The 13,644-nt window shown below is 44.3% G+C and overlaps 1 protein-coding gene across 1 annotated transcript in view; it reads left to right on the forward strand.

Moving 5' to 3' along the window:
• Window positions 1-8,426, forward strand: part of LOC106565299 (voltage-dependent L-type calcium channel subunit alpha-1D) — a 133,870-nt gene extending 125,444 nt beyond the window's left edge. Inside the window, 7 exon segments of the mRNA XM_045692034.1 lie at window positions 697-720; window positions 2,229-2,354; window positions 2,558-2,724; window positions 3,000-3,106; window positions 3,731-3,885; window positions 4,215-4,392; window positions 4,762-8,426. Of these exon segments, the coding sequence (XP_045547990.1) occupies window positions 697-720; window positions 2,229-2,354; window positions 2,558-2,724; window positions 3,000-3,106; window positions 3,731-3,885; window positions 4,215-4,392; window positions 4,762-5,067 (1,063 nt within the window). The 3' untranslated portion in view covers window positions 5,068-8,426.
• The last annotated feature ends 5,218 nt before the right edge of the window (window positions 8,427-13,644 follow it).

Consider the following 13,644-nt stretch of genomic DNA (forward strand, 5'->3'; position numbering starts at 1 on the left):
CTTCTGTCCCTTGTCAATTCACCTGAGTGACTCTCGTAGTCCCTCGTAGTCATACGAGGGACTACGAGGGACATCTCAATGTGTATGATGATGTCACCACAATGGGTTTTTGTACAATATAACAAATCTGGGATATTAGTTAGCATGGAGAGTTAGCATGCAGCTACCATTAGCCATAAGGCCATTCTGTGTACCTGTCATTAAAGATTTGCCAGAGGCAGGACCTAGCCTCTCCTTATCAGACCTTCCCCTTGTCGCTGACCTATAGCACATACCCTCTCAGACCCTCCCTTAAACTGACCAATCACATGCTTATCAGCATCCTCATTCCATATAACTGACCAACAGCACACTTCATATTTATTCAGGTAACCCATCCCACAAGCAGTCAATACATCTCTCTGGAGCACCCCAGGGTTGGGATGAAAGTCCATTTCAAGTCTTATGGATTCAGGAAATGATTTCCTGAACTACCTGTAATTGAAATGTAACTGCCCCCCAACACTGGTACAAAGTCACCCCTCTGTCTTCTTTCTTCACTTGTACATATATAGGAATGCATGTATATGCTTCATATACTGTACGATAAATATATGCCACTCATGGGGTTCCTTTTCCCCTCTGTTCTCTCCTCCCTTTCTCCTACCTAACCAAAATGCTTTCTCTCAACCATCTCTCTGCTTTCTTGGACGAAAGGCGCTACTATGAGACCTATGTTAGGTATGTTACTTTCCTAGGTATGTTTAGAGCAGTATGTGTTCGCCACTACAAGGGGGGACTTTTCATTTCAATTATGTTTTATGGGGCCAGTAAGTGACTATCTGCATCCCTATTAGGGTTGCAATATTTCGGTAACTTTCCCACAATTCCCAGGTTTTCCAGAAATCCGGATTCTGGGAATCCTCCAATCAGGATTTCTGGAAAAACTGGGAGATTTGGGAAAGTTACTGGGAATTTTGCAACCCTAATCCCTGCTAAATTAGTGCTGGCCAGTCATCCCATCTCCCTGTCTCTGCACCACCACCTATCTGTGGAGTAGTATCCCTTGTCCTTGTAGTCTGATGTTTAATGAAGAGAAGGGAAAAGCCTGATTGGCCAGCACACTGCCTAGCGCCTAGACCAATCTTGCTGTATGCATGTGTCTGCTAGGAAGGAGGGCACTGCTAAGAGAGGTGAAGTGAAGTGCTTTTGCCTTGAAGGAGGAACTTGGGTGCTCAAACCACATGGATATGAATGGAAACTTACCTTGCTCCCCTTAAACCCTAACTACTTCCTGAGGCCAGCAACGACCAGGAGCTCTATAAAGGCCCTCAGAAATGTCAAAATTACAAAATGAAATATTGGTTTCCTTATCCTGCAAGCACTCTTTAAAAAAAAGGTGCTATCTAGAACCAAAATGTGTTCTTCGGCTGTCCCCATGGGAGAACCCTTTGAATAACCCTTTTTTGGTTCCAGGTAGGACCCTTTTGGGTTCTATGTAGAACCCTTTCCACAGAGGGTTCTACCTGGAACCCAAAAGAGTTCTACCTGGAACCAAAAAGAGCTACCTGGAGCCTAAAAGGGTTCTCCTATGGGGACAGCTGAATAACCCTTTTGGAACCCTTTTTTCTAAGTGTACGGACAAAACCAGAACATGGATTGTTGTTTTCCCTTGTCCATAGACTGCTTGCAGGGTAAGGAAACCAATAGGTCATTTTGTAATTTGGGTGAGCTATCCCACGGGTGAGATGGGGGATGATAAGGGGATGTAAGTTTTGATACATCTGATTGAAGACTTCTCAAACAATCGTATTACAGGCAACCGTGGTTTTCCTTTGAACGACAAAAGAAGTGTTAAGTGAACGTTGAGTGTTGCTCTTTGGTACTGTATGCATCGTCCGCTGGTTCTACTGTCCATGTCCCTGTTGTCTTGATGAGGCTGTGGTGGTGGATGAGGAGGACGCTAGTTCTTTTGCATCGCTGCCCCCTGGAGGCTGGAGGTTTGCATCTGCATGGCAGTGCATGGCCCTGTTCCCCCACAACTCCCACAGTCCAGCCTCACCAGTGGAGGCTGGTAAAGGGAGGATCGCTCATAGTAATGGCTGGAAACGGTACCTATTCCTTCGGTACCGTTCTATTCATTCCATTCCAATGAGCCTGTCCTCCGATTTTTAAAGTGACACCAGCCTCCACTGCCCACCACCCCCCCTCTGATCTCTGAACCCTGACCCCTTACCCCCTCCCTCCAGGTCCCACCGGGGAGACGCCCGCCTTCCCACCATCCGGCGGGAGGAGTTTGATGATGACAGGTACTCAGGAGAGTACTACAGCGGGGAGGAGTTGTACGAGGATGACAGCATGTTGTCAGGAGACAGGTAAAGTAACCGACACTCCACCCTTACGACCTCAGAGAAATAAATCTATCCTATATATTGTATATACCGTACCTCACGATGTGTTCCTTTCTGCTAGAGCAGGGGGGTCTCAAACTAGCGGCCACCGAGCCAGATGCGGCCCCCGAGCATATTAAAATAGAATTCAAGTAGCTAGTTCATCTCCCAGCACCCTATCCTTCCAGGAGGTCCTATATGGAACACATGGACAGGTACCAGAACAGTGACACGGAGTACGAGACGCCGAGAGGCTACCATCACCCCAACAGTTACTACAACGACGACGAGCAACCCCTCTACCAAGACGGACGGAGGTCGCCTAAGAGACGGATGCTTCCTGCCACGCCCCAAGGTAACATCCCTTCTCTCTGTCCAGCATGCTTCTGACGCTTGTCTACAAATAAACTGTTACTAAGGTCAGATAGAAGCTAATCTTCGACAGCTATTCACACAGTTTCTTTTTAAACTGACTTGGTTTTCTCCGATTTTAAAGAGCCCTTCGTGACAGTGATTTGTTTGTGAATGTGTGTTGATGCCCTTCAGTTGCATGTAGTCGTTGTTTCCTGCATGAGTAGTTTAATTTCACTAGTTTCACCCTCCTGTCCTGTCCGCCCGTCACTCGTTCAGGTCACAGGAGGCCCTCCTTCAACTTTGAGTGTCTGAGAAGGCAAGGCAGTCAGGACGAGCTGCCACACCAACGCACTGCTCTACCACTGCACCTAATGCAGCACCAGGTAACACACACACACACTGCTCTACCACTGCACCTAATGCAGCACCAGGTAACACACACACACACTGCTCTACCACTGCATGGGATGTACCAGCAGGTAACACACACACCAGCAGACAGCTCTGCATCTGCAGCACCATATAGCACACACACTACCAGTGCTCCATGTTGCATGAATTGATTTACCAGTGCAGTCCTCTACCAGGGCTTTTAGACCAGTGTGTGTGTGTGTGTGTGTGTGTTGTTAGACCAGTGTGTGTGTTGTTAGACCACTGTGTGTGTGTTGTTAGACCAGTTTGTGTGTGTGTGTTGTTAGACCAGTTTGTGTGTGTGTGTGTTGTTAGACCAGTGTGTGTGTGTGTGTGTGTGTGTGTGTGTGTGTGTGTGTGTGTGTGTTGTTAGACCAGTTTGTGTGTTGTTAGACCATTGTGTGTGTTGTTAGACCAGTTTGTGTGTTGTTAGACCATTGTGTGTGTTGTTAGACCATTGTGTGTGTTGTTAGACCAGTTTGTGTGTTGTTAGACCAGTTTGTGTGTTGTTAGACCAGTTTGTGTGTTGTTAGACCATTGTGTGTGTGTGTGTGTGTTGTTAGACCATTGTGTGTGTTCCTGGTCTCCCTCTCCAGGTGATGGCTGTTGCAGGGCTGGACTCCAGCAGAGCCCACCATCTCTCCCCCTCCCGCTCCACCCGCTCCTGGACCACTCCCCCCGCCACTCCGGCCAGTAAGGAGCAGTCGCCCTACTACACGCCCCTCATCCGGGTGGATCACCCCGGACGCAGGTATACAAAAACTCTGCTGTTCTGTCTGAACAACCCCGATGAAGGATACATGCCGACACACATTTTGTTTTAGTAAATGACAGAAATGTAATGTGTGACTGTAACGTGTGAGTTTTATTCTGAGATCTGTTCTTCTTGGAGGAAGGGTAAGGGTTGATGGGTAATGCGTTTACGTTTGGAGGGGTTGCAGGAGCCGCGCTGCATGTCTCGCTATTATTATTTTGTCACTAGGAAGTTGTCTAGCGCTCTGATATTGAACATTGAGTCTTACACTGAGTCACACTGTCCCCTGCTTCCTCCTCATCATTGGCCCTCCGTTTTCCTCTAAGAGCGTGCGAATCTCCTCTTCTCTTCGGGGAGAGTGCCGTCAGCAGCCTGGCGCCTCTGAGGAAGAGCTCTTGGTACACAGACGACCCAGAGTACTCCCAGAGGATCTATTCCCCCGTCCACCTCCAGGTGGCCCCGGAGTACCGCCATCAGAAGAGCGCCACCAGCTTGGTGGAGGCGGTGAGTCCAGGGCAGGATAGAGGAGGGTGGGTCGGTGCCCTTCAGGCTTGAACCAGTGGACAAGCGTACGGGACCGGGGCTGGAGTCATGTAAAATGTCAATTCGTTCAAGTCAGGAAGTGAACTTGTAATGAAAACGTAATTGCTAGAAATTGAATGGAATTGACCTTTAGTGTAGGGAAATGTGCTGTTAGACGATATATATGGAAGTCATTAGGAGGCTTCCACGTTAGTGAGTACAGTATATTACAGCTAGCCGGGTGTGGATGGTTTGAACACTTGAACTCATTACATTTCAGATACGCAAACAGTCTTTTTATCGCTATGAACAGTAACACAATGTGGTCTGTTTTCTCCTGTCGCCGGGCAGGTGTTGATATCAGAGGGCCTCGGGAGATACGCCATGGATCCAAAGTTCGTGGCCGCCACCAAGCACGAGATAGCGGACGCGTGCGAGATGACCATCGACGAGATGGAGAGCGCGGCCAGCCAACTGCTGAGCGCCGGCGTGGCGCCGGCGGCTAACGGGGTCAACGTGTACCCCGTCATGAGCGAGCGGGACTACGACCTCCAAGACACCACGGCCAGTTATAGCGACGAGGAGCCGGAGGTGGAGCTTCGAGTGGTGTACGAGGAGGACCTGGCAGACGAGATGATCTGCATCACCACTTTATAGCATCGGCTGGAGAATAAACGAATAGAAGCGAACTGCTAGCTGTATGTACTCTACTTAATATAGACCACAGCACCGACAGTGGAGAACCCAAGGAGAAATGCATCTATTGGCTTACGACCAAAAGAAGTGCCTTTTACATGGAAGAGAAAGGTACCTATGAGGAGAGAGAGAGAGAGAGAGACACCGGCCCCGCCCACTTATTCTGTCGCTCGCCCTCTGCCGGCCAGGGCGTTCACGTCAACGTCTGTCAGTCACAGGGCCGGGAACCAATCCTGGTGCCAGGAAACTATGTTAGTTCCGCCCTCCCAGACCGGCACTACTGGCACATGGTGGACCATGCCCGTAGGTCATAGGTCACGGTCTGGAGGTGACACAGGCTCATCAACGAGCCAGTCGCAGATTGAGGGGCGTGGAGTGTCAGTGGAGGAGATGGACCTATTGGCAGAGGCGTGAGGTACCGGGTCATTAAGGGTGTTGACAATCAGATGAAAGATGTCTTTCCCTTTGTCACTTTATTAAGGTTTTGGCATATCATGCAAGTTTTCAATGCAAGCATAGAAAGGCATATCTCCCCCCCCCCCCTTTAGATGTTTTAGTATAAGATGAACCAGTTTAAGTATGCAGGAGATATCAGTCACATTTATAGCATCATCAAACCAGAATTATTCACTGAGTGGTTCAAGCCCTGAATGCTGATTGGCTGACATCCTTGGTATATCAGACCGTATTCCACGGGTATGACGAAACATGTATTTTTGCTGCTCTAATTACGTTGGTAACCAGTTTATAATAGCAATAGGGCACCTTGGGGTTTGTGGTATATGGCCAATATGCTAAGGGCGGTATCCAGGTGTTGAATCGTGCGTAAGAACAGCCCTTAGCCGTGGTATATTGGCCATATACCACACCCCCTCGTGCCTTATTGCTTAAATATACACTTCTGAGGTGACTACTAGCATTTGGGATAAATGCACTAGCAGGCAGGTTGTTTTTAGTTTTAGAATAGCCTGAGAATTAATATTTCATAGTAGATACACTGTAAATGAACTGTATTATATTTAAAAAAAAAAAAAACTTTGTAAAGAGATGTTCTATATTTTGTAATGATGTACCATTTCAAAAGAAGGTCAGCAATACACGCCGTAATGAATCCTATTATGCTACCAGGAAAGAAGTTCGCTGGTTTTATTATTTTATTAGGTACAATATTCTGACATGAATTGGCCTTTTTTCTTTGTTGTTGCTCATATGCATCCTTGGCTTGTCTGCGAAACCGTTTGGTTCTTGGCGTAACAACACAGCTGCACAAGATATGCAAATGTGTTTTTTTTTACTTGTTTTATGAGCGAGCATAAAAGAACACTTTATGCGTTACTCGAACCACGCCGGTACCAGTACCACAACGTTAAGTCCCCCCCCCTTACTAAGAGCATCTTTGTTGGACTTGAAGTTAGCTAGGCTTCAAGGAGGCTCCTCCACCTTAATAAAGATGTGACGATAAACATTTGTTTGCATATGTTGTGCAGGTGCACAGCACAGGAAGGACGCTGCTTCACCCATTTTGAAATTCATTCTACAACTTCATTCACTTCATCTATCCCAACTGAAATGCCTTCTGCTGCTGAAAGAAAACGATACGATCGTAAGAAGTGAGATGAACAGGAATCTCTGTCGTTCTCAATGGTTGTATTGGGATTTTTCCTCAATATATGATTCATGTCAGTTAATTCCACCGACCCTTTCAAACTGAATCTTCCTAATCACTTGGCCTTCATGTTGTTGTTGCTGTGTGAGCCAGGATAGACCGGATTGGCATGGTGGCTGACTGGTGAGGCACGTATTCATCAGGGATGTTCACAGGACAGATGAGACCATAATGAGGCATCATGGTCTAGGTGGTTCCACAGTCTCTGCCATTGTTCTCTTTTTCTGTTGTGTTGTCGTGTCTTATTGGGTCTGATGTGTTTAAGCCGGAGAGAGGCTAAGCAATACTAAACCCCGCTCTCTCGGCGTCTCTCTCTCCGGCTTCTCTCTGCGTACACTATACCTCGTGGTGGTCCAGCACCGTCTGGGGAAAACATATCAGCCTCCCTCTCAACCAACCAGTCTCTTTCCCACAGCGAGCTTCTCCTTCCAATGAGAAGCGAGCGTTTGTACCACGGCTCGTTTTTTACGAGAAAACGTTACTCTTGTTGCTCTTGACGAAAGTTGAACATTGATGGACCACAAAATGACTTTACACAAACAGACTAAATCTAGACGACAAAGGATCAAGCTTTTTTTCCAGGCGCTGCCCTGGAGATTTTGAATAAGCACAGATGAAGGGTAGGTGATGAGACGTGGGATCTGTAGTTCGTGAGTGTTTGATTTGTAGTTGGTGAGTTGGCAATGCGTGCGCAGTCAACCGAATACTGTCGTGAAAATGTAGGTTTTCCACTTTGTGTGCACATTGAAAGGGCTCTTTTGAATCGTTTGTGAGTTTAAAAAAAGGTGTTCTGGTCTTTTTGTTGATAACTATCTTGTGAAAGGACCAATGCGAATTCCAGGCACATTGTACTATTCGTAGCAATTACTGATAAACTGAAAATATGCATTGTTTTTGTAAACACTTGTGTTAAGCAAAAGATAAAACCGACTTACTTTTACCTCATGTCAGGGATTCCTGAACAAAGAATAGAGAAAATGATTTGGTTCTATACCAATGGTATTTAAATATTAGCACATAGCTGTTTGTCTTTGCACAAGTAACTGTATAGTACCAATATTTCTCATTTTTCTATACAAATGTTTGTGTATTAAGGTGAGACAATTTTGTACTTTTTTGTGACTGTGTGTATGGTTTAGTGAAATCTATATTTGTCATTTACACCTCACCTTACATTGCTGGGACAGAAATATGAAAGAAAAAAATAAAACATTTTCAAGGTGCACTGTTCCTCTGTTTGCGGGTTAAAAATGGTAATATACCAGTTTACAGAGAAAGGCTTGTTTTGATTTAAACATTTTGAATCGTTTTCATTCTATTATTATAATTATTACGATTACTATTACTACTATTACTGTTATTAAATATGTATTCAAATAGAAGAGCTCATGTTAAGTATGTACAAATGTATGGAAAGACCCATGGTAATGTTCTCTACTTGAAAGTCCCAAAAATTTGCTCTGTAATGTTTTTATTCAGTAAACATGATTTCTCTTAGTAGCAAATGCATTATTTTGACCCTCTAGGTTTTGTATTAACACATTTTTTTTTGTATTTTCCCATTTTATTTTGGCCTCGAATTCATTTGAATCGCTAATATTTTATTTTCTAATGATTATTACTGAATAAACTTACACTGAAATTCTGCACTGTCCTTTATCGGTGCTTTTGTTTGAGAAATCATACATTTTAATGTATTGTGTACCATTTTCATCGTCTTTTACATTTACCGTAAAGTAACAATGCGTTCTACAGTTGACATACATTCTGCAACCTACTATAGACAAAAGACCAGGGTTGTGGTCAATTTGAATAGAATGCAGTCAATTCTGTCTCTCACACCCCATTCTGAATGTAGTATTAAAATCAAACTCTGTACATTTGTTTGGTTATGATAAACGTAAGACGGTCATATAAATCGCCTTATTAAGGTATGATTAAGTCTTCCAAATTAGGTATATTTCTTATTTTTTAAGGTCAGAGAACATATAAGTGACACTATTGGTGCTGCTGGTGCAATCAATGGTTGGATGTATCTGTATGTCTGTATGTGTTAAGCTGGGGGAGACTGTTGTTGATGGTTGCCATGGTGCCTTTGGTGGTCTGCATCGCTGACCCACCCTCAGAAGGCCCACAGCAGGGGTATCTCCAAAACTAGACAAGACACAACACCGTCATCCCTGACTGTTACCATCTTGCATTTAGTTGTGTATCAAATGGCTTCAGCGTTTATTCAACGTTTATAACGCAGTTGTGCATGTTGAACAGCAGCTATTCAGTGGGGGAAATATGAATGAGACTAGGTAGCAGTGAGCCACTGCCCTCACTTGTGCTACCAGAGGACATCAGCCTTCTTCTCACCGTACCTTCTCCGCTATGCAATCCGGTTTCCGAGCTGGTCACGGGTGCACCTCAGCCACGCTCCAGGTCCTAAACGATATCATAACGGTACTGTGCAGCCGTCTTCATTGACCTGGCCAGGGCTTTCGACTCTGTCAATCACCGTATTCTTATCGGCAGACTCAACAGCCTTGGTTTCTCTAATGACTGCCTCGCCTGGTTCACCAACTACTTCTCAGATAGAGTTCAGTGTGTCAAATCGGAGGGCCTGTTGTCCGGACTTCTGGCAGTCTCTATGGGGGTGCCACAGGGTTCAATTCTCGGGCCGACTCTTTTCTCTGTATATATCAATGATGTCGCTCTTGCTGCGGGTGGATCAAATAATCACCTCTACGCATACCTCTACGTATTCTGTACACATCTGGTCCTTCTTTGGACACTGTGTTAACAAACCTCCAAACGAGCTTCAATGCCATACAACACTCCTTCCGTGGCCTCCAACTGCTCTTAAACACTAGTAAAACTAAATGCATGCTCTTCAACCGATTGCTGCCCGCACCCGCCCGCCTAGCATCACTACTCTGGACGGTTCTGACTTAGAATATGTGGACAACTATAAATACCTAGGTGTCTGGCTAGACTGTAAACTCTCCTTCCAGACTCATGTTAAGCATCTCCAATCCAAAATTAAATCTAGAATCGGCTTCCTATTTCGGAACAAAGCCTCCTTCACTCATGCTGCCAAACACACCCTCATAAAACTAACTATTCTGCCGATCCTCGATTTCAGCGATGTCATTTACAATATAGCCTCCAACACTACTCAGCAAATTGGATCCAGTCTATCACAGTGCCATCCGTTTTGTCACCACAGCCCCATATACTACCCACCATTGCGACCTGTATGCTCTCGTTGGCTGGTCCTCGCTACATATTCGTCGCCAAACCCACTGGCTCCAGGTCATCTATAAGTCTTTGCTAGGTAAAGCTCCAGCCTTATCTCAGCTCAATGGTCACAATAGCAACACCCACCCGTAGCACACGCTCCAGCAGGTATATTTCACTGGTCATCCCCAAAGCCAACACCTCTTTGGCTGCCTTTCCTTCCAGTTCTCTGCTGCCAATGACTGGAACAAATGGCAAAAATCACTGAAGTTGGAGACTATTATCTTCCTCACTAACTTCAAGCATCGGCTGTCAGAGCAGCTTACCGATCGCTGCAACTACCTACCCATCCCCATATTTGTTTTTTTGTTTTTTTCTTCTCTTTTGCACACCTGTATTCCTACTTGCACATCCTCATTTGCACATCTATCACTCCAGTGTTAATTGCTAAATTGTAATTACTTTGCCACTATGGCCTATTTATTGCCTTACTTCCTTACTTCATTTGCACACACTGTATACAGATTTTCTATTGTGTTGACTGTACAGTAAGTTTGTTTATCCCATGTGTAACTCCGTGTTGTTGTTTGTGTCGCACTGCTTTGCTTTATCTTGGCCAGGTTGCAGTTGTAAATGAGAACTTGTTCTCAACTGGCCTACGTGCTTAAATAAAGGTGAAATAGAAAAATAAATTAAAAATCAGCATGACCTAAGAAGCTAATAAAGACAGGGAAATGGAATTATCATTGATCTCCACTAGATGGAGCCTGTGGAATGTGTCTAGTTTGTGGTAAGTATTGCGTTGGTCGTTCTTCTACAGATTAGTGTCTCAATAAATATTCTATCTATTTATTGGTAGGCCTATTAGGTCGTCATTTTCTTATGTGAAGCCTGACAAAGCTATACAGGTGTCGCAGTGGTGCCATTTGGACTGCTGGCTGGCGGCAATAATGTAAAACTTTGCATGTCCACCAACAGGTGTTTTAGAACAAACTATACTGTACAACTTGCCCTACCTGAATGGCTTTTCTTTTCTTACCTTTATTTAACAGTTAAGAGCAAACTTTTATTTTCAAAGACGGGCTAGGAACAACGGTTAACTGCCTTGTTCAGGAGCAGAACGACAGATTTTTACCTTGTCAGCTCAGGGATTCGATCTGGCAACCTCTCGGTTACTAGTCCAACGCTCTAACCACTAGGCTACCTGCCGCCCACGACATGCGCCTCCTCGCGCTCGCGCTCTCTCCCAGCTTGGATAGAAAGTTGTTGTGCATAAAACCAGTCTATTATTAATGTCAAATAATGTCAAATAATGCAGTCATTCCACCCTAAAAAAATAGCCTAATAGGCAATGTTTTATTATGCATTGTATCCTAATATCTATACTGTATTTAGCTGATATTTATCAACTTTATATACAAATTACACATCATATAGCCCAACAATGAGGAAAAAAGCAGTCGGCTTGAGGATAAATTCAGCCACTTGTTGAACGCAGCGGGTTTTTTCTGGCTAATAGCCTACAAAATGGGCTGCAATATTCAAGGTAAATGAAATCCAACTTGAGAGACTCCCCTGGTCTCCTGAAGTCCTCCTTGCTGCTTCTCTCTCTGCCTGTCTCTTTTTCTGTCTTTCTCTTAGAAAAAAAAGCCTATCTGTGTCTGTGTTTGTCTCTCTCTTTTTTACATAGAGCCCTATAGTAGCTACATTAGGCAGTTGCAACTGCGTCGCCTTGCATTTTTGTGAGCAAATGTTTTACCCAGGCCTGTAGGTCCAGGTTGCGGGCATGATAGAGTATTGCCAAACCAGGCAGTCTTTTCTTAGACGCTGCACACAATTTAAACGTAGTCTTGAATGATGCATGCCAATATATACCAGAGATAAGGGACTGTTGGTATTACAACCACACAACTCATACGCCGGTTCACCAGTATGAACGAAATCGCAAGCAAACAGCTTTTTCTGTTCAAGACCTCAATAACTGTTGTCCGCTAAAGATGATCATTTGTTTGCCTCTGCCAATGTATTGCCGTCCATATCCAGACGACCTGTCCCCAGAGCTTCCTATAGGCTACTGGTACAGATGCTGTCTGGGCAGACACACCTCCAGGGCTGTCTCGAGGTATACATGAGCTTTGAGTGCCTTTAAGGGGCTTTCACACCGAATTGTTTTGTAGTGTGAATACCGTATCTACACTCGCGAGCGCACTAAACAACGCATCATGGTTTACTCAAAAAGAGGGATCTCGGTCCGATTCAATTCGTACTGGAAAAGAACCAGAGACGCACAGTATTATTAGTTGTTTGACTGCGAGCATTTGATGAAAGCCTATTCACGTCGCAGTTAGAGCGGCTATTGCGCTGTTTCCTCCCTTATGTTCAAATCAAATCAAATTGTATTTGTCATATGCGCCGAATACAACAGGTGTAGGTAGATCTTACCGTGAAATGCTTACAAGCCCTTAACCAACAATGCAGTTTTAAGAAAATAGAGTTAAGAAAATATTTACTAAATAAACTAGAGTAACAAAAATATATAAATAAAAAGTAACACAATAAAATAACAATAATGAGGCTATATACCAGGGTACCGGTACCGAGTCAATTTTTGGGGTATAGGTTAGTCGAGGTAATTTATACATGTGCATAGACAATAAAAAGCGAGTAGCAGCAGTGTAAAAACGGGGGAGGGGTGTCGATGCAAATAGTCCGGGTGGGCATTTCATTAATTGCTCATTTAATAATACAGAACATTCATTTAAACTTGGCGTTCCGGTACTGCTTCAGAGAACAGTCTGAGACTTGGTTGACTGGAGTCTTTGACAATTATTTGAGCCTTCCTCTGACACCGCCTAGTATATAGGTCATGGATGGCAGGAAGCTTGGCACAAGTGATGTACTGGGCCGTACGCACTATCCTCTGTAGCGCTTTACGGTCGGATGCCGAGCAGTTGCCATACCAGGAGGTGATGCAACCAGTCAGGATGCTCTCGATGGTGCAGCTGTAGAACTTTTTGAGGGTCTGGGGACCCATGGCAATTTTTTTCAGTCTCCTGAGTGGAAAAAGGTGTTGTCGTGCCCTCTTCACAATTTTCTTGGTGTGTTTGGACCATGATAGTTTGTTGGTGATGTGGACACCAAGTTTCAAGCCACGAGCATAAACTAGCTCTCTGAGGTATAAAAAAGTGGCTCATTAAGACGACTGACTGAACTGACTCAACCGAATCCGTCCGTCCCCCACTCAACTCTCTCTGCGCGACATACGTCATCATTTTTGGGTAGAGGTGTCCATAATTCGTATCACCTCTTCCTGGTCTGAAAGGAGATACTGTAAGTCCCAGTTGCTTGCACACCACAAACATCCTCTCTATGGAAATCAGATTATATTGTTGTTGTTGTAATTAAAGGAACAGTGTATTAGTGTAACTTCAAAATGTAGTTGCCTGGATAGGATTGCATTGATTGATTAACATGAATCATTGGAGAACTTGTTTTAATTCATTCATTGAGAATTGTTTTTAGTATTTAAATAATTAATTGATTAAAAATAATGTTTCAACTAGATGGCTATAAGAAACTAATTCAAATGAACAAAATCAGCATGGTCTCATATGATAAAATATGAATGTTTAAAAGGTGACCATTTT

Source organism: Salmo salar, chromosome ssa12 (genome assembly GCF_905237065.1).
Source record: "Salmo salar chromosome ssa12, Ssal_v3.1, whole genome shotgun sequence".
NCBI lineage: Eukaryota > Metazoa > Chordata > Actinopteri > Salmoniformes > Salmonidae > Salmo > Salmo salar.